Genomic DNA, 26469 nt, shown 5'->3' on the forward strand with positions numbered 1-26469 from the left:
AGCTTCTCAAAACATCCATTTTCAAGAGGAATTGCATTCCACGAGCGGCAAACAGGTTGCCTGTCGTGTTTTTTTCCCCTCAAAAGGGAGCTTTGTTCAAATAATGATCTGACATTCCTCATTTTAAAACATCTGTTTATCCTTCACTGTAACAATATCCAAATGTATTCTTGTCATAATCCTGTCCTTTTACTAATGGCTTTTTAAACAAAAGAACTTCTGTCAGTTCATGGCTGGAATGCTGAAGAAGTTATTGTTGCATTATCTCAAAGCTTTGTCTGGATCATTGGAGCAATTCTACTCTGTCTTATTTGTGAGTAACTGAACATAAAGCAGCATGGGAGCAGGGTTATAGTTTTGCAATACTTCGATGTTACAGATCTTAAAGGCATTAACTTCAGAATGGGATATTGAATACCTTGGAATGATCTATAGGCTAGAATCTAAACGCATGGCTCAGAGACTAATCAATAACTGAATAAAATAGGAGTATTGGGGGGAAAAAATTAATGCATTTAAATAATTTGGTCCTGAAATTACATTATGGGATACTAGCGGACATGCTTAAGGAATTCCTGAAATTCCAATTCCTACTATGTACACAGATGTTAACCTGTTTATTTCAGAATGGCTGATACACCCACTAAAATAGCAGTTAAGCAATTGTTAACTATTTTCCCACAATGTAATTTCAGATCCTTGCAGTCTCGGCATCAGTAGTTAATCACACACAAAGCACTAAGATTGCCTTGCATCACAACTGTTTTGGTGTCCTCACTAAGGAGAGCTCTGACAGTTTTCCCCTTGTATTTTCATGTATGGAAGTTTTACTTAATTATTTGTATCATGTCTAAAATACCAATTTGTGGCTGTCTAGATATCTAATATGCAACAGAATATTTGAATTAACGGAAGATCATCTTGGTTTCTCATCACATACAGCTACATTCACCATTCTGAAGTAAATTTTTCAGGCGAGGTAACATTCAGGATTTCTGCTAAGTCTTAGAGTTTTGGGCGTGTGTCTGTGGACTTTTAATCTTTCTGTACATGGAATTGCTGCTCCTAAGTCTCAACTCCGCTATCAGACTGAAATAACTCCGCTATTATACTGAAATATTGTCAGGAGCCCGTAAATGCCAGCGGTAGGGCCTTGAGGAAGAATTTGGAGAAAGCAGCCTGTGAAGAGCCTACACCCAGGAGTTACGACCAATTAAGGACAGCAAAGAGACTCCCCCGGCAGGGAGGGCCCGAGAGAGTGTTCGAGGTAGTGAGCAGCCAGCACCCCATTCCCCAGAAGCAGGTTAGAGGTGGGAGGATGCTGGCAGATTGGTATGCCACCCTGCAGCGCAAAATTGCCAGCACACCTGCTGACAAACCTGCAGTCTTCACAGAATAAAAATCCAGACATATCAACAGTAGGTTTTAGGATTTGTACATCATTCTCTGGCTCAATTTGAGCGTGTTTTTTTAGACCACTTAAAAAAAGACTCGAGCCAGAGGAGACTTCCATTCTGCTTCTCTTTTTTGTATAAAGGTTCATGATAACAAGAGTGGGTGGAAGTTCAGAATACTCCACATTTGTAGTGGCTGTAATACTTCCTTATGCATTTTTGCTAAGTGGCTTGAATTAGATTTTAAAAAATGATTTAGCATCAAAGGCCATTCCTTGGCATGATGGCACATTGGATAGCACTGCTGCTTCACAGCACCAGGGGCCTAGGTTGAATTCTGGTCTTGGGTGACTGGGTGGCATTTGTACCTTCTCCCTGTGTCTGCAAGGGTTTCCTCCGGGTGCTCCGGTTTCCTCCCACAGTTGAGAAATGCGCAGCTTAGGTGGACTGGCCATGCTAAATTGTTCCTTAGTGTCCAGGGATGTGCAGGTTCAGGGATCTGCAGGTCAGTTGGGATTATGAGGATAGGACAGGGGAATGGGCCTAGGTAGGGTGCTCTTTTGGAGGTTTGGTGCAGACCTGATGGGCCAAATGGCCTCTCTCTGCATTGTGAAGATTCTATGATTCCTCACAACATTCTTTAGTGCTGCAGTTCTCTTGGTCTTTGATTCTTTTCCTCTAGTTTCATTTCTTCAAATATTTATAAAAATGTGCAAAGTGCCTTGAATTTGTCTCAAGAACCAAAATGTAAAGTAAATGCATGAAGCAAAAGTGTTAAACAACCATGCTCTCATTGCTGACTGATTGATTATGGCTTAAATCCACAGTGTATATGTCAAGAGTGGGAGAATTGACGTGCTCTTAATCCTGTTGAGAATGTCATTTTTCATATGGAACATGGTGCATTTCGTACTTAATTTTGCTTCAGATGTGGTATAAACCTCTGCTTTCCTCCTGTTGCACACAAATATCTCTGGGGTTATTTAACTTCTTTCTATAACCTCCCTATTAATAAGGTGGCTTACATAGTCCAAACTTGGTCACAGAAAGGTTGATTTATCTTCCATGAACTTGAAAAAATAATATCTTGGATGAGTTCAGCGAGGACCAATCCTATTTCTAGTTTTTAATATGTAGAAGTGCTTTGAATGCAGGTTGTTTTTATTTATCAGATACTGGACAAAATATCTGGGAGCCTCCTGGATCCGAACCGTTGGTCCTATCTGTGTAGAGTTCAGACCATTTTCTGCTGCAGAATGACTAACAGAGTCCTTTTTCTGCCTTCAACTAAAACTAGGCAGCAAATACCTGGCCATTCCTTTTTTAAAAGTGTATTCATCCATGGGATGTGGATGTCACTGGCAAGGCCAGCATTTGTTCACCTCCTCCTCCTGTGTGCGTGGGTTTCCTCCGGGTGCTCCGGTTTCCTCCCACAGTCCAAAGATGTGCGGGTTAGGTGGATTGGCCATGTTAAATTGCCCGTAGTGTCCTAATAAAAGTAAGGTTAAGGGGGGGGGGGGGGGTTGTTGGGTTACGGGTATAGGGTGGATACGTGGGTTTGAGTAGGGTGATCATGGCTTGGCACAACATTGAGGGCCGAAGGGCCTGTTCTGTGCTGTACTGTTCTATATAATTGCCCTTGAACCAATTGGCTAGCCATACCTTTTCAGAAGACCACATTTCTGTGGGTCTGGACCCACATGTAGGCAAGACAAAGATATAGTGAACCAGATTGGGTTTTTTTTATGACAAAGGTTTCATGGTCATCATTCTTGAGACAGCTTTTCAATCCCAGATTATTAATTGAATTTAAATTCAAGCTGCCCTGGTGAATTTTGAACCCTCGTTCCCGGATCATTAACCTGGGCTGCTGGATTACTAATCCAGTGACATTCACACCATGCCACATCTCCCTCTTTCACCATTAGGATTGATCATTCCTGTTAACTGTCTCAGAAGGTAAGGATAATTTTTCACCAATATCTGACCAAGAGGACAATCCTTATCTTGACAGACAATTGGGTGCTTGTAATTGAGTTGCCAGGCAGTAGTCACAATGTAAACAGTTTAATTACACAGTGGGCTGAATTTTCCGGCCTTTGCTGCTGGCTGTATCTTCTGGTCCCGCCCTTGGCCCCGCCCCTGCAAAATGGCATTGCCATTGGCGGGATCAGACGTTCCTGCCAATGGCGAGCCACCTCCACCTCTGGAAAACACCCCGGGGGGTGGGGGCATGTGGAATATTCTGGCCAGTGTTATGACCCCTGCATTTCCTGCACATCTGATTAATTCACTGTACTTGCTGTCTATAAAATATCTCTTGCCATTCCTTCCAAGTCTTTATTAGAATAATAATAATCTTTATTAGTGTCACAAGCAGGCTTACATTAACACTGCAATGAAGTTACTGTGAAAATCCCCTCGTCGCCACACTATGCCACACTCCTGTTCAAGTACACTGAGGGAGAATTCAGAATGTCCAATTCACCTAACAGCACGTCTTTCGGGACGTGTGGGAGGAAACCGGAGCACCCGGAGGAAACCCACGCAGATACGGGGAGAAGGTGCAAACTCCGCACATACAGTGACCCAAGCTAGAAATCACACCCGATCCCTGGCACTGTGAAACAACAGTGCTAACTGCTGTGCTATCGTGCCACCCTTCCTAATTTACTATATCAAACGTTAGTGTGATTTATTTTCTTTTACAATTAACACTCCACCAAGAGAATATTTGTGTCAATAACGTCAGTGATACACAACAATGATCGACTTAGTTAACCAACATTTCGGAAAATTTGTTACCGTTTACACAGTGGTAAGGTTGAGCTGGATAGATGATGACACCAAAACGATTGAGCGGAGCAGTGTTTGCTTTTTACTAACATGTTAAATTTAAATTTCTTGCGCTTGTTAATTTTTTCATCAAAAGCAAAATGCACTTCTGGATGGGTTAACATTCCCAACAGTAGGTGGGGGGCGAGTGGATGGGCTGGGGGACCCGATTAGAGTGGAGGAGTTATTGGGGGGCCTAAAGGCCATGCAGTCGGGGAAAGCCCCGAGGCCGGATGGATACCCAGTAGAGTTCTATAGGACGTTTTCTGAGCTGGTGGGCCCGGTCTTGGTGAGGGTTTTCAATGAGGCAGGGGACAGAGGGAACCTGCCGCCGTCAATGTCGCAAGCCACTATATCACTGATATTGAAGCGGGGTAAAGATCCGGAGGCGTGCTGGTCCTACAGGCCAATCTCCCTGATTAATGTTGACGCCAAGCTCCTGGCGGTTAGAATGGAGGACTGCGTACCGGAGGTGATTGGGGAGGACCAAACTGGGTTCGTGTAAGGTAGGCAGCTGGCGGCCAACCTGAGAAGATTACTTAATGTGATAATGATGCCCCCGGCGGGCAGGGAGGTGGAGGTATGGTGGCGATGGACGCTGAGAAGGACTTTGACCGGGTGGAGTGGGACTATCTATGGGAGCTCGGACGGTTTGGGTTCAGGGAGGGACTGGTGAATTGGATCAAATTATTATATCAGGCCCCAAAGGCCAGCGTCAGGACTAACAGAGAAGTGTCGGAGTACTTTAGGCTGTACCGAGGGACCAGACAGGGCTGCCCGCTCTCCCCGCTGCTGTTTGCGCTGGCCATTGAGCCGCTGGCGATTGCGCTGAGAGCCGCAGAGGGATGGAATGGGATGGTGAGGGGCGGGGTAGAACATAGGGTCTCTCTTTACGCAGACGACCTGCTCCTGTACGTGTCGGACCCAGTGGCCGGGATGGGAAGTATACTGGGAATGTTGAGGAAGTTCGGCCAGTTTTCAGGATACAAATTAAATACGGCCAAGAGTGAAATGTTTGTGGTACAGGCAAAGGGCCAGGAGAACAGATTGAGAGGGCTACCGTTTAGGCTGGTTGAGGAAAATTTCCAGTATTTGGGAATCCAGGTAGCACGAGACTGGGGAAGGCTGCACAAGTTAAATTTGGCCAGGGTGGTGGAGCAAATGAAGAGAGAGTTTTGGAGATGGGATGCACTCCCGCTGTCGCTGGCAGGGAGGGTGCAGACTGTAAAGATGACAATCCTCCCTAGATTTCTGTTTGTTTTTCAGTGCCTCCCGATCTTTGTCCCACAGTCCTTCTTCAAAAGAGTTAACAGGATGTTCATGAGCTTTGTCTGAGCGGGAAAATCCCCGCGGGTGAAGAAGGCGATGTTGGAGAGGAACCGCAGCGAGGAAGGGCTGGCTTTGCCGAGTCTGATTAATTATTACTGGGCGGCCAACATCGCTATGATAAGGAAGTGGATGGTGGGTACGGGGTCTATCTGGGAGCGGGTGGAGGCGGCTTTGTGCAGGGGCTCCAGCTTGGCAGCCCTGGTCACGGCTCCTCTACCGCTGCCGCCGGCCAGGTACTCCACCAGCCTGGTAGTGGTGGCAACCCTGCGGATATGGGGCCAGTGGAGGAGGCATGTAGGGGAGACGGGGGCGTCGGTTTGGGCGCCAATCTGCAACAACCATCGGTTTGCCCCCGGGAGTATGGATGGGGGGTTTCGAGCATGGCGGCGGGCGGGGGTCGGAAGGGTGGGCGATATGTTCCTGGAAGGGAGCTTTGCGAGTTTGAGGAGCTTGGAGGAGAAATTTGAGCTGGTAAGGGGAAATGATTTTAGGTACCTACAGTTGTTCGTAGACAGGTCCCATCTTTCCCACGCTTCCCGTCAATGGGGATCCAAGACAGAATAGTCTCTAGGGGGGAAGAAGGGGAGGGTAGAGTCTCTGATATTTATAAGGTGCTCATGAGGAAGGAAGGGTCCCAGACGGAGGAACTGAAACTTAAATGGGAGGAGGAGCAAGGTGGGGAAATGCAGGACGGGCTGTGGGCAGAGGCCCTGAGTAGGGTAAATTTGACCGCGACATGTGCCAGGCTTGGGCTGATTCAATTTAAGGTCGTTCACCGGGCCCACATTGAGGACAAATGCGCTAGATGCGCAGGAGGACCAGCGAACCACGTTCACATGTTTTGGGCATGCCCTAAGCTTAGGGGGTACTGGGAGGGATTTGCGGGCGTCATGTCTCGGGTGCTAAAAACAAGGGTGGCGATGGGTCCAGAGGTGGCAATTTTTGAGGTTTCGGAAGACCCGGGAGTCCAGGGTGAGAAAGTGGCCGATGTTTTGACCTTTGCTTCCCTGATAGCCCGCCGACGAATACTATTGGCGTGGAGGGACTCAAAGCCCCCGAAGACTGAGTTGTGGCTTGCGGACATGTCGAGTTTCCTGGGTATGGAAAAAATTAAGTTCGCCCTGAGGGGATCTGTACAGGGGTTCGCCTGGAGGTGGCAACCATTTATTGACTTATTTGCGGGAGAGTGTGTGTCAGCGGGGGGGGTTTGAGTAGAGTAGAGTAGGAGGGATAAAATGGCGGGTAGTACCGGTGGGAGAGGAGCGGGCTTGTGCAGTATGTTACGATTGAAGTATTGAATGTACGTGGGTGTTTGCACATTTACCTTTTTTGCTTTCTTTCTGTTGATGTCTGTAACTGTTTACAAAGCCAAAAACTACCTCAATAAAATTGTTTATTAAAAAAAAAAGCAAAATGCACGTGTGTTTTGCATAATTCTGCTTTGTTCTTGTAATTTCAGGTAAAAGTGACAATTCTTCAGCTAACTTCATTGCCGAATACAGTATTCACTAACCCAAAGAACCATTATCACTGTTCATACTGTTTATCCACTGACAGTGGGAAGCATGAGGCCCAGACAGCGAGGAGTAAATTTGGGACTTTTTCTGTTATTAAGCCAGTTATTTCAAGTAGGCTTTGATAATATTCCACCGGCTACACTGATAGCAATGGGGCTGAATATCTATTTGTTCTTATCACCAATTAAGCCATTAATGGATGCTTGCATCAGTGTGGATAAAATCTGGAATGGACAAGATTGGGGACGTCTTCTTTATTCAGTATTTCACCATGCTGACGACTGGCACTTGTATTTCAATATGGTGTCTCTGCTATACAAAGGAATCAACCTGGAGGAAAGGCTAGGCACCAGGTGGTTTGCCTACATTTTGTCTGTGTTCTCTGCAATGACTGGAGTGGTCTACTTGGTGTTGGAGATGCTCCTTGCGGAAGTGATGAAGGACAACTCCTATAAATTCCAATGTGCGGTTGGTTTCTCAGGTAAGGAAGTTCGCTTCTTGCTGAATTCACACTCACCAGGATGAGTGTAGCAACATTTTAGCCACTGACTTTCCTACTCCTGTCTAAATAAGTGTGCCAAGTTCTCGATTTCATTTGAATGCATTTATTACATTTAGTATTAACTAACATATTTCCTGAACTAACATTAGTGTCTTCTTATTGGGTAAGGGGAAAAAGGATATGGGCTTGAGTTCCAGATCAACCATGATCTAATTCAGTGGTTCTCAACTGGGGTCCACATGGACCCTGGGGGTCCATGTAACATTACTGGGGGTCCACACAAAAAAAATACCGAATTGGGGGTCCACGGTGATATTTTAGTGGTCCATAGAGCAATTCTACTTCAGAACAATTGTTATTACTGAGAATAAATCTTTTACAGTAATCTACGCCATATTAAAATACTAAAAGTAGAAATATTCATGTAGCTATGAATTTTTTATGGCAATCAAGTAGAAGAAAAAAACTTTACATTTGACAGTGTCGTAAATTTAAAGTTACCTAGAACAAACGGAGGTGAAAATCACCCATCTTTTCTCAGGTAGCAGGCAGCGACCTTAGATGTTTGTTTTCATGATGAATATTCACCTTTCTCTCTCTCTCTCTCTCTCTCTCTCTCTCTCTCGCACTGACAAAGGTCAAAGCGAGATTATAATCTATCTAATTTACCTTGAGGGCTGAAGGGGCTCAGAACCAAAAAGGTGCATTTGCTGTGGCCCTAATTGTCCCACTAATCTCCCTTGGGATTCATAAATTTATGGGTGAAGAGAATATGCCTTGCTTTGCCTGCAACGCAGTTTTCATATGTTTAATAAAGTTCATAGTTCGATTCAAACTATTTTTCTTTCAGATTTTTCATCCTAACTCAAGTTTTGAATAACATTTCTTTACAGGAGACCCTCATTGAATTACAAAGTGATGAAATATTGCACGCAAAATTCAAAGATGGGAAGCATAATATATGGAAAACAAATGACACTGCTAAAAAGTACCCACTGCTCTGGGATAAAGCACAGCTCTATGTTATAGCTTTTCCATAATCTTACCTTGTTGAATCAGGATATAGTCGTGTTTTTCACTTATTATCAAAAGCTCGTAATAGACTCGACATTGTGAAAAAGGGTGATCTTCGACTATCATTGACCTCGATGGAGCCGAATATAAAAAAACTCACTGAGCAGCATCAACCACAGGGATCTCATTGAATAAATCTGCATTTTTTTCTTAATTACTCACTATGGGGGTCCACAAAAAAATTAAGAGGAAAAGGGGTCCATGGGTTAAAAAAGGTTGAGAACCACTGATCTAATTGATTGTGGAACAGTCTTAAGTGGCTGAATGGCAATTCCTATTCTTGTGAAGTTTTCAGCTTTACATACCAGCCACCTTCAGCCCCTCTGAATAGGTTTGTTAATTTATCTAATTATTTACAGTTTTCTGTGGTTCGGCATTCATTAGAGAAGTTGTTGATATTGGCCGCACTAGAGAGAACTTTTCCACCCAACACAGAGTGAAGACTTTCATCCTTTCAGGCTGCTCCTGATTCCAACACCGTTCTGCCAAGAGAGTGTTCAGTATTTTGGCTCTGGGTCCCTTATGTAAGGAAATTTTCCAAGATTTTATTTCTGCGCTTGTTCCATTAAATTGACGCACCCTGCTGTGTAAAACAAAGCCATTTTTTTGCAGGAGCCTCAAAGCGTGCACCCCTCTCCCCTTCCAATTCTCATAAATAATGGTGTGGCAGCTTATGCATCAATTGTCTTTCCCTATGGGAGGCGGATTGCTTCTATCAGATACATCTCCCAGTAACATAATGAAAGACAGTAAGCTATTGTATGGAGGTTCAAGGCTCTACTCCATCTCCTGCCATTTTAGTGCAAGTGATTTTGTGCGACAGTTAATGTCTCAACCCCAGAGGTGGTGCAATCAGACAATGAGTCATTCTTGGGCTGCTTTTATGTACGAGGGGCAAGAGGCAGATAGAGCAAAACTGGGCCTGGCCTGACTTCCTAAAAATTGTACATGGCTTAGCATCTGGAGATCAGGTAACTGTTTAAAATGACTGATGTAGTTGCAGAATCTATAACCACATAGTATGTGGACTTGAAATGAAATATTCTGGCTCATTTGGAGTATATTTATTCTCTTTCTTTTTCAGGTGTTTTGTTTGCCCTGAAAGTTGTGAATAACTATGACAGCCCTGGAACTACCACCTATGTGATGGGCTTCCCAGTACAGAAACAGTATGCGTGTTGGGCTGAGTTGGTGGTCATTCACTTGATTGCCCCAGGGTAAGTAAGTACACAATCTGTGACACCGTAAATTACTTTTAATAAATGTTGCATTCACTCCCATAAGGATTACTCCAATTCTTCTTGTAAAACAAAGTTATTGCATTTTTTTTAAAATCAGGTTGCTGGCCTTTTAATGTAATTTCTTTGCAATTATAGCGTTGCCCTAACTTGGTCTAATTGTAATTCCAGGATACAATAAATGGTATTTTTCCAGGATTCATTTAATACTGGAATAGGGAAAGGGTCTCGAACAGACTTCATTGAACTTTAAAAGCAAAGGAGTTCTCAGACGAATAACAGATGATGACCTTGGGGAGCACAAGATACTCATGCTGCTTTCACCTGGATACTTTTCACAATTTCATTTAAATGTTAAATTGATGCCATCTGTTTGAGACTACATGGTGGAATCCTGTTTTCTGCTGCTACTGGATTCTAACAAGCATGTTAGAGAGGGCATTTGCACATTAACGTGTATGGGGTGGAGGTTAGTGTGTGAATGTCATATTACACCAGGGAATCGTACAAAAGCAGAAAAACGTAATAATAGGACAAACTTAAAGGTGTTCTATCTAAACGTGCGTAGCATTTGGAATAAAGAAGTAATGAGTTAATAGCACAAATAGGAGCAAAGGGGTATGATTCGGACGCGTTTACTGAGACATGGTTGCAAGGAGACCAGGCCTGGGAGTTGAACATCCAAGCGTAACATCCAAGCATATTCAATGTTTCACAAGGATAGACAGAAAGGAAACGCAGGTGGTGTAGCTTTGTTAGTAATCTGCGCGGCACGGTAGCACAGTGGTTAGCACTGTTGCTTTGCAGTGCTAGGGATCGGGGTTTGATTCCTGGCTTGTGTCACTGTCTGTGCATAGGTTTCCTCCAGGTGCTCCGGTTTCCTCCCAAAAGTCCTGAAAGACGTGCTTGTTAGGTGAATTGCACATGCTGATTGAAGGAGATGCACGTAAAGCTTTGTCTCCCCAAATTGGCCCTTGGATGATGAACAGAGAGGAGGTAAAGGGGCAAGTGTTACACCTTCTGCGATTGCATGGGAAGGTGCCATGGGACGAAGGTGAAGTGTTGGAGGAGTGGACCAGGGTATCCCGGAGGTAATGGTCCCTGCGGAATGCTGATGTGGCGTGACGGGACGATGCGTTTAGTAGTGGCATCATGCTGGAGTTGGCAGAACAGGCAGAGGATGATCCTTTTGAATGTGGAAGCTGGTGGGGTGAAAGTGAGGACAAAGGGGGTGTTGTTCTGGGAGGGAGGTGAAGGGATGAGAGCAGAGGTACAGGAGATGGTTCAGCCATAGTTCAGAGTCCTGTCGACCACAGTGAGTGCGAAACCACGATTAAGGAAGAAAGAAGACATCTCACCAGCACCCTTTTGAAAAGTGCCACTGTCGGAGCAGATGCGACGGAGGTGCAGGAACTGGAAGAACGGGATGCTGTCCTTACAGGATGTGGGGTGTGAGGTAGCTGCCTCTTCGCAACTAATGGGGTGGGAAACCCCTGGATGCATAATTAATGAGCCCAGCATCACTTGATTTCTCACTGGGCTCTGTAGAAGAAAATACTCTCGCCTCCTGCCCCTGTCTGGGGACTTGGGGCCTAGAGGGGAAAATCGTAGTCAATGTCTCTCTTCTCATACTTCCTCCTCCCACCGGTTCTTTCCAAACCGTTCTTGCTGCGTATTGGTGCTGATTTCTCTTGTACCTTGTTCAAGTAACTTATTTATGTCTGAGCTCCAACAAGTGGGTCGATAGCTGTTACTTTCGGAGGCATCTCAGCCAAGCCCGAGCTACATAGGCCAGAATGTCGTGGCCATTCCTGCTGATGGTGAATCCCCACCGCGGGTTTCTCAGCAGCAGAGGGTTGGGGGGGGGGGGGGGGGCTAAAATGGAAAAGAGAGGCTTTGACAGCGGTGGGACCAGAAAATACTGCCTCTGGCCAAAGGCGGGCTGCCTCCTGGACCATGCAACCTGCCGTGTGTTTCGCAGTGGTGGAGGTGGCCCACCGTTGTCAACGCGGTTCCCCATTGAATACACCCTTTTCCTGGCAGTGGGGGCATACCGTTGGCGGGACCGGAGCATCCCGTTCTAAATTTGGCAAACAAACCATGTTTTCATTCAATAACCCCTTGCAGAACCTGATGTGAATGCGCGGGCCTATAGTTACTTTCACATTTGCGTCCAGCTATACTCTTAATAAAACAAATCGCATGGCTTAAAAGATTCCAGCATTTGGGGTAGTGATGGAAGTTTGTTTTGCTGAGAAGGTAATAATTGGAGGGCAGTGTAGCGGTTTAGTTGTAGTCATGATGACATGACCTGTTTTATGGAGATATACAGACCATAGTTCAATAAAACATTTTTTGTTCCAAAGTGGTATGTTTAGTGTGGATGAGATTTTCCAGCTGTTTTACAGTCTTTAAAATAGAAAGGCCTTTGTTGTAGCATTTCATTTAATGAGTTGCTGTAAGAAGGAATGTAATCACTTTGGTTGCTTTTTGATAAATTGGAATTTTCAGAAGTGCCTTTCTATTCATTTTAACATTAACACAATTTTTTAAAAAACAGCTGGACTATAGAGGTCATAATTGAAATTGACAGAGTAACTGTTATGCAGACACTGTTCAATCAATTTCACTTTAAGCATGCTCTTGATTTTAAAAAAAATGTTTTTTCCAGATCATCTTTTGTTGGCCATCTTTCTGGCATTCTTGTTGGGTTACTGTACACCAAAGGACCCTTGAAGAATTTGATGGAAGCGTGTGCAGGTGGGTGCACTAATCCTTGCTGCTTAGTCACAGAATACAATTCCCTATTGGCTCTTTATCCTTTCACCATTTAGTTAGACACTGGAAGTGCATTTTGCACTTTCTAACTGGCCACAGGGCACTGTACCTAATTAAGTTTTGATGTAAATCAGTAATCCTAGATCACCATAGACTGTGCTGGAGAATGAAACAAAAAGGAGAGGGAGAAATGTAATTTCTGTTTCATAAATGTCGTAGCTGGGACGGCACGATGGCGCAGTGGTTAGCACCGCTGCCTCACGACGCTGAGGTCCCAGGTTCGATCCCGGCCCCTGGTCACTGTCCGTGTGGAGTTTGCACATTCTCCCCATGTCTGCATGGATCTTACCCCCACAACCCAAAGATGTGCAAGGTAGGTGGATTGGCCAAGCTAAATTGCCCCTTAATTGAAAAACAAAATTGAGTACTTTAAATTTTTTTTAAATGCCATAGCCAAAGCTGCTTTTCAGAATTTTGTTTTTTAAAAAGGCCAATTTTTTTAAAGTTTAAAACGACTTACGAGACAATATTGGATGATCAGTGAATTGATGTACATCTCAGAGGGATTGCCAAATACCAGCAATTGCAATACATATCAGGTAACGTTCTCTCCTTACATTTTTCTAGCCACCTCTTCCAGTAGCCCCACCACCTCACCTAGTTATTTGTGGTGTCTCAAAATGACCCAGTCAGTGGATTTTGAAAAAAAAACAAGCAATTTGATGTCAATACACATGGGTTTGATTGATGGTTAGGAATCATACACGAGTCCATATTGAGCCACAGGTGGCTCCAGAGCTGTAGGTTACAGACCCCTAATCTTGGGTAAGCCTAGCAGTTGGCTTCTTATGACCAATCAACTGGCCAGCTTGGGGGTGGGGTGGGGAAGTGCTGCTTTCCTAAAACAAATATTATGGCACCTTTCCTTGTACATTTTTTAAAATAAAAAATATGAGCCTTCTTGTGCAGAGATCCAGGTCTGCTTCTCCATGTTTGCTCTATTCCTGTCAAGTGTTTGGGGAGTTGGATGTATCTCTACTGTAACTACACAAGGTTTCAAATGAGAGAATTCCAAAGATTTCACCCCCAATATTGATGGTCTTGTTGATCTGGGTAGAAGGTCTGCTCTTACTAGGCCATCCTAGAATCCACAATTGGTGCCACAAATCAGCATGTTCGAATTATGACCTTTTATGATGGTCTTGTGTGGATCTGTTCGAATGCCCAAGAATTTCTGAGGCCAATATTTTCTTTGCCCAATCCTGCGCTGTATTCGTGTATTCAAGTATTCGTGAGAAATATTCCATTGGGTGATCTTTTGATGGGGCCAGTAAAATTGCTTATGCTATTTTCCTCATGTAACTTTTTTGGTGGGATTTCTCAAGACTTCAAAGGTTGATTTACAGGGTGGAACAGTGGTTAGCACTGATGCCTCACAGCACCGGGGACCCGGGTTCTATTCTGACCTTGGGCAACTGTGTGGAGTTTGCACATTCTCCCTGTGTCTGCATGGGTTTCCTCCCACAGTCCAAAAATGCGCAGGCGAGGTGGATTGGCCATATTTGCTTAGGTGGGGTGCTCTTTCGGAGGGTCAGTGCAGACTTGACGGGGCTAAATGGCCTCCTTCTGCACTGCAGGGATTCTTGAGGGATTCTGTGATTATATGCCTTGAGGATTAATCCCACACCATAAATCGCGATGTATAACTCGTCCCGCCTCTTCAGCCACGACATGCTTTAATAGTCAGTCTCACTTTTCACCCCACAAATGGATATTTTATTTAGAAATGGACGCAAAGGATTCAACAGGTATTTATGGGCTGTGTTCCAAAGATGCGCAGGAGTCTAATTCTCATCTCAACACAGCAGATCCTGCGTGGCAAACAATAAAGATGGTGACCATGCGCACCAGCAGTTCACTTTTATACTGAGCGGACAAGTCATCCCCTGTCTTTGGAGCGAAGGTTGACTTGTACACCACCACCTGTAATATTTTAAAATAACACTCTCTAAGAGCTAAGTATAAGTGGCTTTTGTACTTGCTGGGTATAAATTACCTTGAAGGAAATTTACCCTGTCAGGATATTAATGTATTGAAGTGTGTCCGTAATTATTTGTATTCCATTGGACGATGAATCTTAACACTACTGGAGAAAAAAAAACAATTGGTAGATAAGCCGCACTGAAGATAATTAATATAGTGTATATTTTGACCACATAATGTTGGCAGGCAATTTTCATGACCAGTTTTGTTGGGTGTGTGATATCAATTTACTGATAGTCGAAGCAGTTTCGATTAATTATGCAATATCTTATTTGACAGATGGATTTTCATTGGGTAGCTTTTCTAGACGACAAACCAGATTCGATGGCCAAGGTTAGTTTAAATTTGTTTTCCTCATCTAATTCCCATTCCGTTCCCTCTCGAGAGGTGAAAGGAGAAAAGTGATGTGAAAGTGCTTGATGGTTGACTCCTGAGATCAAAATGACAAAATATTTCATTTCAACTTGCTAAACCTCGAGCATGTTTTTGGGGAAAACAATCTATTAGACAAATGCATTTATTATATTGTTTTCAGAATTCATACTTTGTCTTGTCTGTTAGTTTTCCTATCTGTAATATGCATCATGTTGGTGCTTGCTGCATGGGTAGAAGTCTATTTACGCCGAGAATTATGAGTGTGGCTTATACGATATCACAGCCTCACTGACTACCTAATCATCCTGTTTTGTGCCGGTGAATCCTGATTTTCACTTGTTCAGTGAATTCCGGGATAGTCTAACTACCACAGGGTTACAGAGAAACTAGGAGCAGGAGTAGGCTATTCGCCCCTTCGAGCCTGCTCCGCCATTCAATGGGCCCATTCAACCAAAAGACTTCTGCCATTTTCAGCGAGTTTGTCTCGTTGGCTCTTTGGGTGAAATCCAGAACAGCATTCAGCCACATTTCATTGTCTTTTTTGGGCCTTGGGGAGTTTCTACCCGGTCTAGTCCACACTTAGAAATTCTTTCAGCAGTGGGGAGCTGCATTTGCCAGCAGGACTGACTCCTCGGAGGCCGTGGCGCCATTTTGAAAGGGTGTCCCAATCTCGGTGAGCTTGACAGTCCCTCACACACCTCCCACCCATGGGCATTGTCACCCCCTCTTCCCCCCCCCCCCCCCCCCCCCAAGTGAGGACATCCCGCCTTGGGGTCGCTGAGGCCCCCCTATTTTCAAGCCCCCCCCCCTCACATCCCATTTCATGATCCCCCCCCCCCCCCCCCTCAGACCCCAAATTGTGTCACTGGCACCCTGGAAGTGCCAACCGGGCACCCATCAATGTATGTGTTCAATTCTTCTGCTATTTCTTGTTCCCCATTATAATTTCCCTGTCCTCTGACTGAGTCATAGAGGTCTACAGCACAGAAAAGGCCCTTCGGCCCATCACGTCTGTGCCAGTGAACAACGACCACCTAACCATTCTAATCCCAATTTTCAGGATTCGGCCCATAGTCTTGTATGCCCTGAAATCACAAGTGCAGAGCCAAACGTTTCTTAAATGTTCTGACGATCTCTGCCTCCACCAGCCTTTCAGGCAATAAGTTCCAGACTCCCACCACCCTCTGGTTGAAAAACTTTTTCCTCATATCCCCTCTGAACCTCCTGCCCGTTATCTTAAATATATGACCCCTGGTCATTGATCCCTCCACCAAGGGACAAAGTTACTTCCTGTCTATCTATGCTTCTCAATTTCATACATCTCAATCATGCCCCCCTGAATCTCCTCTGCTCCAAGCAAAACAATCCAAGTCTATCCAATCACTCTTCATATGTATCACTCTGTAGCCCAGGCAACATCCTGGTAAATCTCCTCCGCACCCTTTCCAGTGCTATCACATCCCTCCAATAATGTGGGTTCCAGAACTGCACACAATACTCCAGCTGTGGCCTAACTAAAGTTTTATACAAGGAAAAAACAAAATAAAGACAGTACAATATGCTTGTCAACAGAGCCAAAACCAAATTACAGATTAAACTTGTGCCTTACAACAAAAGAGCCCACATCTCCCAGCGTACCAAAAAAGTATTTTTCCTCAAACGTAATTCTGAGGCAAGGTGGTCTTTAATCCGTTAAATGCAGCTCTCTTCTTTGCCAACTCCGCACCTTATGTCCTGATACAGTCTAAACTTGAAATCACGGTGCTCCCTCGCCAATTGAAGAACCCTCTCCTTCTCTGTAAAACTGTGGAATCTAACGATCACCCCACCCGGTGGAATGAGGCTTCAGTTGAAGAGAGCGATGGACCAGATCTAATTCAGGCGGGGACGCGAACCCACCATTTTGATGAACATGTTCAAGAATTATTCTGTGGATGTTACGGCCCTCAACCCCCCCGGTAAACAGGCTACCCAGATATTGTATCGCCTGACATGTTTTCCAGGTCATTCAGCTTGATTTTTAACATCTTATTTTCAACAGCCGAAGTCAGCTCGCACTCCAAAGCAGCGATCCAATCATTTTGATCAGATAAAGTTGCTGCCATATTCTTAATGTGACTCCATTTGGTCTCACTAGTCTTTCTCAAAGCCACATGAATGGAGGCCACGGCCACTTCAATTGATCTCTTAAGATTCTCCATGCTTAGTCGGTGTTTCTCAAACCCTTTTGGCATAATACTCGTGTGAACCTCAGCCGTTAGTGGAGTGGATGGAGAGAAACAAGCCGACTCCGCCATCTTACCTGCCGTTGATCTCTGAGAGGCCTCCGACTTTGTTGACGAGTTTCTGTTCAAAAGGTTCTTGACTTTGTTTCTTCAGCTCATCTTAGAAAAGAGCTATCTCTACCCTAATGACTTTCATGCACTTTCAAGGAGTAAACTACCCGTGGCACCAAGAAAAAGGCAAGAGATCAGTTCTCCAGTGGGAGCCACCTTGTGCACGTCCTCCCCTTGCGTTGTACCACTGGAAGTTCCTCATTTCAACATAATAGGATTCATCTATGTAAACAGACCACGCTGTCTGCCAGTGGTTGGTTTTGTGCCAGGTCAATGAACATGGTTGGGGAGTCCTGTCAAGAAATTTATAACATTGGGAACCAATGTTTTGATTTTTTTTTTTAAGCAGCTCTAATTTCAACCAAGGTTTTAATTCTTTCTTCATTTTCATATTTTGATTTTGTTTCTATTGATATTTCCTATAATTTTTGCAAGTGGTATTGTTAAGAATCTTCCTGCTTTTTCTTGACCCAATCAAATTTTTTAAACCTGATTTTACTCTTGCTGACCTCCGTGCCTCGCTTCCTTGGCATCATCTCTGACCCCCCCCCCCCCCCCCCCCCCCCCAAAATATCTCTAATGCATTCATTTATTCCTCCTGATTCAAACCCCGGTTATAATGTTTAACGGCCGATAGCTCATAAATCCAATGAGGCTGCCAATTGTGCCTTAGAAGAATGTGACAATCACAAACTTTGGCATTTGCTTTTCTTTAGAAATCAGGTCTGGCCAATTGCAGATTGTCTGATCTTCCAGTTCAGAATAGGTCAGGCTTAAAGTATGTGCGCCATCTGTGCACAAGGATAAAGCATAGTGGCTATCAGTACTGATAAATGCTCCTTTGCAAACCTTCATTGGACGAACTGTCAAAAGTCATTTGCTAACCTGTCCATTGTTTGGTGAACCAGTTCCAGAACTAAGCATGCCCAGGCCTTGGTTGTAGGAGCTCTTCCAAAATGTGAATGCCTTGGCATTGAAAGATTTCTGAAACCATTGACTTCAAAGCACGGTCTGTAGATGTTGGTGAGTCATCACCACTTTCAAGGCTTTTACTTTTGAGTTATCTCATTTCATAACAGTGCTCAAGGTCATAAATACAGAGCAGGGAGGTCATCTTAACGGATTTATCCAAGAAAAAAAAAATACCGTCCTTGCAGTGCAGAAGGAGGCCATTCGGCCCATCGTGTCTGCACCCACCCTTCGAATAAGCACTCTTCCTAGGCACGCTTCCCTGCCGTATCCCTGTAACCCCACGCACTGATAATGGCCAATCCACCTAACCTGCGCATCTTTGCACTGTGGGAGGAAACTGGAGCACCCGGAGGAATCTCACACAGACACGGGAAGAACATGCAAACTGCACACACGGTCACCCAAGACCGGATTCCAACTCGGGTCTCTGACGCTGTGAGGCAGCAGTGCTAACCACTGTGACACCCTGTTACATATTTACCTTGGATGAATCTAACATTTTTGCCTCTACACCTAATTGAATCAATCCATGAAGTAAAATAAGCTTGTCAAGTGATGCTCTGATCTGCAAAAGAACTTTAATCTTTTATGATTTCCATGTGACTAGAATTTAGATTCTTTAAAAAAGTTATTTTCCTGGGATGTGCACATTGCTGGTTAGGTCAGCATTTGTTGCCCATCTTTAATTACCCGTGAGGTGGTGATGATCCATCTTCTTGAACTGCTGCAGTCCATGTGGTGTAGGAACACCCCAGTGCTGTTAGTGGGGAGTTCCAGGATTTTGACCCACCCGGAAGGGACAGCGATATTGTTCCAAGTCAGGATTTCCCAGGATGTTGATAATGGGAGATTCAGCAAAGGTAAAGACATTGAATGTCAAGGGGAGATAGTTAGTCTCTCTCTTGTTGGAAATGGCCATTGCGTGTTAGAATCCTGTGGAATGTCATACCGCACTTCCATCCTCCTCCAAATAAAGACAAGCGGTGGAGTTTCCCAGGGGTTGGTGTTGGGACCCCTGCTTTTCCTGATGTATATTAATGATTTAGACCTTGATGTACAGGGAAAAATTTAGACATTTGCAGATGATCCGAAACTTAGAAGCATTATAAATTGTGAGGACAGTGTAGAACTTCAAAAGGACATGGCAAGTTGGTGGAATGGGGATAGGTGGCGAGTTCAATGTGGAGAAATGTGAGGTGATACATTTTGATAGGAAGAACATGGGAGAGCAGGAAGAACATGGGAGAGACAGTAACGGTATCATTTTTAAAGGGAGTGCAGGAACAGGCGGCCCTGCATATATCAGTGCATAAGCCATGGAAGGTGGCAAGGCAGTTTGAGGGAGCAGTTAGTAAAACGTATCCTAGGCTTAATTCTGAGGGGCATCCAAAACGTGAAGAAGTTATGTTGAACTTATATACTATAGACCACAGCTGGAGTATTGCATTCAGCTTTGGGTGCCATATTTTAGGAAGGACGTGAAGGCACTGGATTGCAGAAGAGGTTTATGGGAATGATTCCAGCGTCAATCCCGCCCCCGCCGTGTCCCGAAATCTCCGCCCCCGAGATTCGGTGGGGGCGGGAATCGTGCTGCGCCGGTCAGCGGCCCCCCGCGTCGATTCTCCGGCCCGCGATGGGCCGAAGTCCTGCCGCTGATAGGCCTTTCCCGCCGGCGTGGTTTAAACACCTCTGGTACCGGCGGGATTGGCAGCGCGGGTGGGCTCCGTGGTCCGGGGGGTGGCGCTGGGTGATCTGACCCCGGGGGGTGCCCCCACAGTGGCCTGGCCCGCGATCGGGGCCCACCTCCTGCGCATGCGCCGGTATGACGTCAGCAACCGGCTAACGCACATGTGTGGACTTCCGCCGGCCGGCGAAGTCCTTTTGGCCCGGCTGGCTGGGCGCCAAAGGCCGTTCGCACCGGTCGGCGGAGCGGGAGCCACTCCGGCGCGGGCCTAGCCCCTCAATGTGAGGGCTTGGCCCCTAAATTCCACACCTTTGGGGAGGCCCGACTCCGGAGTGGTTCACGCCAATCCGTCCCGCTTGGACCCCCCCCGCCCCACCGGGTAGGGGAGAATTCCGCCCCATATCTTTGGAGAAAAGAAGGCTGAGAGGACATTTGATAGAGGTATTCAATCATGAGGGGTCCAGACAGAGTAGAGAGGGAGAAAATGTTCCCACACTTCGAGGGCCAATAGATGATTACTTGAAAAGAAGCAGTCTTCAGGGTTCTGGGGAAAAGGCACGAGATGAAATGCACAGCCAACGTAGACACAATGGGACGAATGGCCTGTTAATTCCAATAATTGTATATGGTGGAAGAATTGATCTAAAGCTAGTCTTTTACCTTGAGATGGCTCAGCAGAGTGATAGATACTCTTAGTACCTTCCACACCCAATGTTACAGCTGTGACCATTTATATACTTTTTAAGCCTACCTTCACACCCACACTTTCTTTTCGGTGACTACTAGTGGACGGATTCTCAAGCTTCCCGAATGCTTTTTAAAAATTCATTCTTGGAATATGGGCGTTGCTGATTGGGCCTGCATTTGTTGCCCATCCCTAATTGAAATTCAAAATACAGAGTCAAAAGGGATAGGCCGAACAGGCGCAGAATGTGGCGACTAGGGGCTTTTCACAGTAACTTCATTTGAAGCCTACTTGTGACAATAAGCGATTTTCATTTCATTCATATTTCATTTCATTTTTCATTTCATTTCAGGAGGTTCTCTCTGGACTGAGACAGAATGCAGAATAATTATTCTATTTGAGTCAAAAAAAGTGGCTCACTGAATGGGATAGTACATCAATTTGCGTCAAGTCAATCTGATTTTCTTTTCGATTCTGTAGAAGCCTAATGATTAAACCTCTACTTACTTAGTGGGCCACCTCTAATGATTAAGGAAGAATTATCCAATCCTCAATCCATGGGCCCTTATTTTGTCTGTTAACGTTTTGTCTGTCACCTTATCAAATGCCTTTAGGAAATCCAGGCATATTACATCTACCGGTTCCCCATTATCTACCATACTACCTACATCCTTAAAAAATGCTAATACATTGGTCAAATTGGATTTCCCTTCCGTAAAATCATGTAGACTTATTGTACTCATACTCATACTATGCTCTTCTAAGTGCATTGTGAAGACTTCCTTAATAATAGATTTCAGCATTTTCCCAACAATTGATGTTAGGCTAACTGGCCTGTAGTTCACTGCTTTCTCTCTCCTTCCTTTCTTGAAAGGTGGTGTAACATTTACCAATATCCAATCGAGTGTGACCATTCCTGAATCTAAAGAATTTTGGAAAATTAGAGCTCGCACACCCACAATCTCTGCAGCTATTTTTTTTTTTAGAACCCTTGGGTGTGGGTCATCTGGTCCTGTACATGGAGTTGGATTACAGATCAACCATGATCTCACTGAATGACCCGAGGGGCAAAATGGCCCACTCCTTTCCTGAGTTCCTATTTTTGTCACAACCCAAACAATGTGATCCATTACAAAAACCCAAGCTCCAACCAGCACTGTTCTGAATGTAAGGTTCGATTCATGGCTGGGCCGCTGTCTGTTTGCTTGGGTTTCCTCCGGGTGTTCCAGTTTCCTCCCACAAGTCTCGAAAGACATGCCTGTAAGGTGAATTGGACATTCTGAATTCTCCTTCAGTGCACCCGAACAGGCGTCAGAGTGTGGCAACAAGGGGCTTTTCACTTCATGGCAGTGTTAATGTAAGCCTACTTGTGACAATAATAAAGATTATTACATTGAGTTCGCAAAGCGATTGGTGGAATCTGTTGTCTAGCTCGCATTTTGCTAGTAGGAAACCTTCAGACTCTGAAAAGAGAGTTTCTACTAGGTTGGCCTGTCTTTCCTGAATATCTTTACAGAAATTTTGCAGTTATTTACAAAGCATGTCAGGGGTGTAGCTCAGTGATAATACTCTTGCCAGACTTGGAAGGTTGTGGATTTAAGCCCCTCTCTGGACAACTGAGCGCAGATTGTCACTTCAATATCGCACTCCATCAGTACTGTTGAAAGTGCTGGCTTTTGGTTGAGGCCTTAAATTGAGACCTCATTTGCTCTTACACTTGGACATTAAAGAATTCATGACATTCATTGAAAAAGAGCACGGGACTTGCTCTTGTTGATCTGGCCAACATTTATCTCTCAAATAGCAACTAAGCAGATGGTCGTTTAGTAAACTGCTTATTCCTTTAATTTTATATAATGAATACACTCCAATGTATCTTCACCTGAAAATCTATCCAAAATTGTCTATACTATTTTATTATGAAATAAATATGGTGTGATCATTTTCTTCCCCACACCCATATATAATTGCCCTAATTGGAGGTTTTTGTAAACCCTAGGATACTCCGGTTACCATGATGTTGGGGATGATGCCTCAAACCACAGGACAAGCTATACGGGAGGAATGACTGAGGAGCAACAATTAGAAGAAGCAATTCGGGCAAGTTTAAATAATTATGGTATGTTGTTTAAATGATTATGGTATGTTGTATGATCCAGTAGAGGTTTATTTATTGGGTGTTTTTACTCTGCACATTGCACATTACTTTATATGCAAAATTGTAATTAATTTGGGTCCAGCGCATCAAGCATGGAATACAAATGGGCAGAAAAACGGGGGAACTTTTAATTCCGTCAGACCCAGTGTGAAAGTGTCACAGAGTCTTTGTGATTGATCGTGAAACTTGATGGTACTTTTTAACCATATTTTTCTCGTGGTGATCAGTGTTATACAATGCATGCTGGCCAAAATTTCGTGCAGATGAAAGGGACCTCTGACTTGGTCAAATTGGTGCCAGAACCCAAAAGTCCTGCCGTGAACCTGACACCCACCTTTTTCAATTGGGGGGGGAGGGGGTGTCATACTTTGTACAACTGTGGGTCATGGAGGCAGTTGCACATGCAACAGTGGCGCTACCTTCAGCCAAATACCATTTTCATTAGTGGAATGTGCAAAAACATAAATCGTGGGCTTTAGACATGAAGGAGAAAGATCTAAGGCAGCATGGTGGCGCAGTGGGTTAGCACTGTGGCCCCACGACACCGAGGCCCAGGTTCGATCCCAACTCTGGGTCACTGTCCGTGTGGAGTTTGCGCATTCTCCCCGTGTTTGCGTGGGTTTTGCCCCCACAACCCAAAAGACGGGCAAACTAGGTGGATTGGCCACGCTAAATTGCCCCTTAATTGGGAAAAAAAAAGAATTGGGTATTCTAAATTTTAAAAAAAGGAAGAAAGAGAAAGATCTAAAACTGCCAGTGTCATTTGAGTGGTAGGGTATCCTTTTAGATAGGTCCATGTATCCGTTTCGGAGAGAGTATGAACCCCCTTTGGAGAGGGCATGTGCCCTTTTAGATTGTCAAAATTAGGCATGAATGTGCATAAAAAGGCGGTAAACTCATTGGAACTACCACACTGACATGGCATTAAAATTTCCAAGCTCGTTGGTTTTTTAAAAAAAAAGAACAGCTGCTGTGGCTGCTTTCAATTTCACTGTCTGGTGACATGAATCTGAGGGCTTTTGTTCTAGGGTTCGTGCTGCATGACTGAATCCACACCATGTCATTATCACAGTGGGAGACCCCTAAGTTCACAGTTTGACAACTCCCAAGTGGTTCTAAAGTCTTTGATGTGGGGCTGTGAATGTAATATATTTTTCATAAAGGGTTAAGCAGTTGACAAGATTTAAATGTATTGAATGAGTGTTTGTGGATGGAGTGTTTTTTCTAATAGTGACATCATCAGTAGACATGAGAAATGTTTATTTCACCTCTGCATGGCTACTGAGGTCTGCCTTTTGTGACTACTGGGTGAATTGGCAGACAGGGTGTAAGAGTAAAGGCAGTTGGGGCAGAGAGGTTCATAGGTTGACATGAGTTGGCACCAAGTTGACAGGGGCTAGAAAGGGCTTTGGGGATGGGTATCAGGGTTCTGTGGGTATGGGAGGGATGGAGAGAGGGTGGGGGCGCATGCAGTGATATGATTTGGCATTGATGGCGCATGGGGAATGTGTGGGATTAATATCTCGAGGGTTGTTTTTGGTTTCATTGTTTCTTAAAGCTGGGGCAAAGTCCCAGAGCACCCAAATAGCCTACCTTGGCACTCGACACCCCCTGTGGCTGCCTCTACACTGTTTCCAGGTGCAGCAGGTCTAACTCCATGGCAGCACCCACTCTCCCTCCACCTCCCAGAACAAAAATCTGACTGTCCGCTACATTACCTTCCGAGTCGGGAATTTTCCCAACTCTGCTCTTCCAACTCGGCAGTGAAAATTCGGCCCAAAATCTGATGCATTCTGCATCTGTCATGTACAATACCTAAACCTGGTGCCAATTGTTACTGGGCTGGATTTACCCACCACCCGCCGCATGTTTTTCGGAGGCGGCCCACCAACAGGATTTTCTGGTCCCGCCGTTGTCATCGGGATTTCCCGTTGACTGCACCCCTCGTTGCAGGTAACCCCTGTGCCATCGTGGGACCGGAATACCCTGCTCCCGTGTACAGCTGGTAAATTCCACTCCTCGTCTTTGTTTCAAGAGGGATGAGCGAAATAAATACTGAAACCAGTCTTGTTAACTTAAAATTGATGTATAAAATGTCATGCTGTTGTTCACATCTTCGGAAGCAAATATATTGAGAATGTAAATGGGAATAATCCACTGAGTGCATTCACTTAAAGTAATGTACTAGGCCAAATCCTTAAAGGCATATAGCAATATATGATCAGTACTTCTTATTTTTAATTTCTCTTTATTTCTAGCATAGTGTTTTCTGGCGCCTCAAATTTAAGAAACTGCAGAGTTGTGACTTCAATGTATTTTGTTTTAAACACATTCTCTGGCACTAATTTAGATATATTTGCTTTAACCATATGAAATTTAACATGGAGAATCTCATAATGCACACTAATCAAAAACGAGTAACGCATACTAATCAAGAACAATCTGATTATAATTGACACTCTTCTTTTCTTTTGAACTCTTTGCATTGGCCAATTCAATACCATTAGGTACGGTCCGTGCACTTCCGAGTCTGAGGTACCAGAGCTTTTGCTTAAACGTTCTAGCAACAGATGGAAGGGAGAGTTAACGCAACCAATGGTTTCATTTGATGCTGTTGGCTACTGATCTTTACTGCAGTAGAGGTTTTGTGTGAGCTGCAGAAATATGTATTCACGCACACATTTTTTTAACATGTTTTCTTTGGATATCATTTGCTTATCAAGGTGAGGGACAATAGTGCTGCAAATAGAACACTTGTTTCACACCATTCTAAATTTAGCACAGCATCACGTATCTCTCAGTCAGCACAAGTTAAAGGTAAAGCTCTCTACAATACCAGCAATGTGCTTTCGTCCATTCCCTTTGGTTTAATCAAGCAATGTTTTAAATATTTTCCCACCAGCCATCATTGTGACCCTTTAAGGGAGAGTCCCAGTTACTTCAAAACCATGTGTTCTCAGTTTAATGTTCCAATAAGAACTTGTTTAATGTCCCAAATTCAATTAATCTTTGGCTTTTTATTGTTTTGGTAGATTGATTGAGGACAGGACCTACTCAGCTAATGGCAGGGTGTTGGTGGGAGTTATAGAACAAAGAGATCTTGTGGTACAGGTTCATTGCTCCTTTTTTAAAAAAAATTGTTTTTATAAATTTAGCGTACACCAATTAATTGTTTTTCTAATTTAAGGGGCCATTTGGTGCGCTCAATCCACCTACCTTGCACATAGGTTCATTGCTCCTTGAAAGTGGAGTCACAGGTGGACAGGGTGGTGAAGAAGGCAATCGGCATGCTAGGTTTCATTGGTCAGAACATTGAATACTGGAGTTGGGTCGTCTTTCTGAAGTTGTACAAGACATTAGTAAGATCACATTTGGAATACTGTGTACAGTTCTGGTCACCCTATTATAGAAAGGATATTATTAAACCAGAAAGAGTGCAGAAAAGATTTACCAGGATGCTCCCGGGACTTGATGGTTTGGGTTATAAGGAGAGGCTGGATAGACTGGGACTTTTTTCCTGGGGCATAGGAGGCTTCGGGGTGACCTTAT

General features: G+C 44.4%; 1 protein-coding gene across 3 annotated transcripts in view; it reads left to right on the top strand.

Annotated features, from left to right (window-relative positions):
- Window positions 1–26469, top strand: part of rhbdd1 (rhomboid domain containing 1) — a 56678-nt gene that overhangs the window by 8339 nt on the left and 21870 nt on the right. The window contains exons 1-6 of one of the 3 annotated variants that reach the window (XM_038816231.1): window positions 890–979; window positions 7018–7556; window positions 9736–9868; window positions 12561–12649; window positions 14990–15043; window positions 22762–22881. In XM_038816231.1, coding sequence (XP_038672159.1) covers window positions 7124–7556; window positions 9736–9868; window positions 12561–12649; window positions 14990–15043; window positions 22762–22881 — 829 coding nt within the window. In that variant the 5' untranslated portion in view covers window positions 890–979; window positions 7018–7123. Of the gene's footprint in view, window positions 1–889; window positions 980–7017; window positions 7557–9735; window positions 9869–12560; window positions 12650–14989; window positions 15044–22761; window positions 22882–26469 lie in introns of those variants that run through there. The other 2 variants (XM_038816232.1, XM_038816230.1) reach the window with 2 other exon arrangements.

The sequence above is a fragment of the Scyliorhinus canicula genome, chromosome 13 (genome assembly GCF_902713615.1).
Source record: "Scyliorhinus canicula chromosome 13, sScyCan1.1, whole genome shotgun sequence".
Taxonomy (NCBI): domain Eukaryota; kingdom Metazoa; phylum Chordata; class Chondrichthyes; order Carcharhiniformes; family Scyliorhinidae; genus Scyliorhinus; species Scyliorhinus canicula.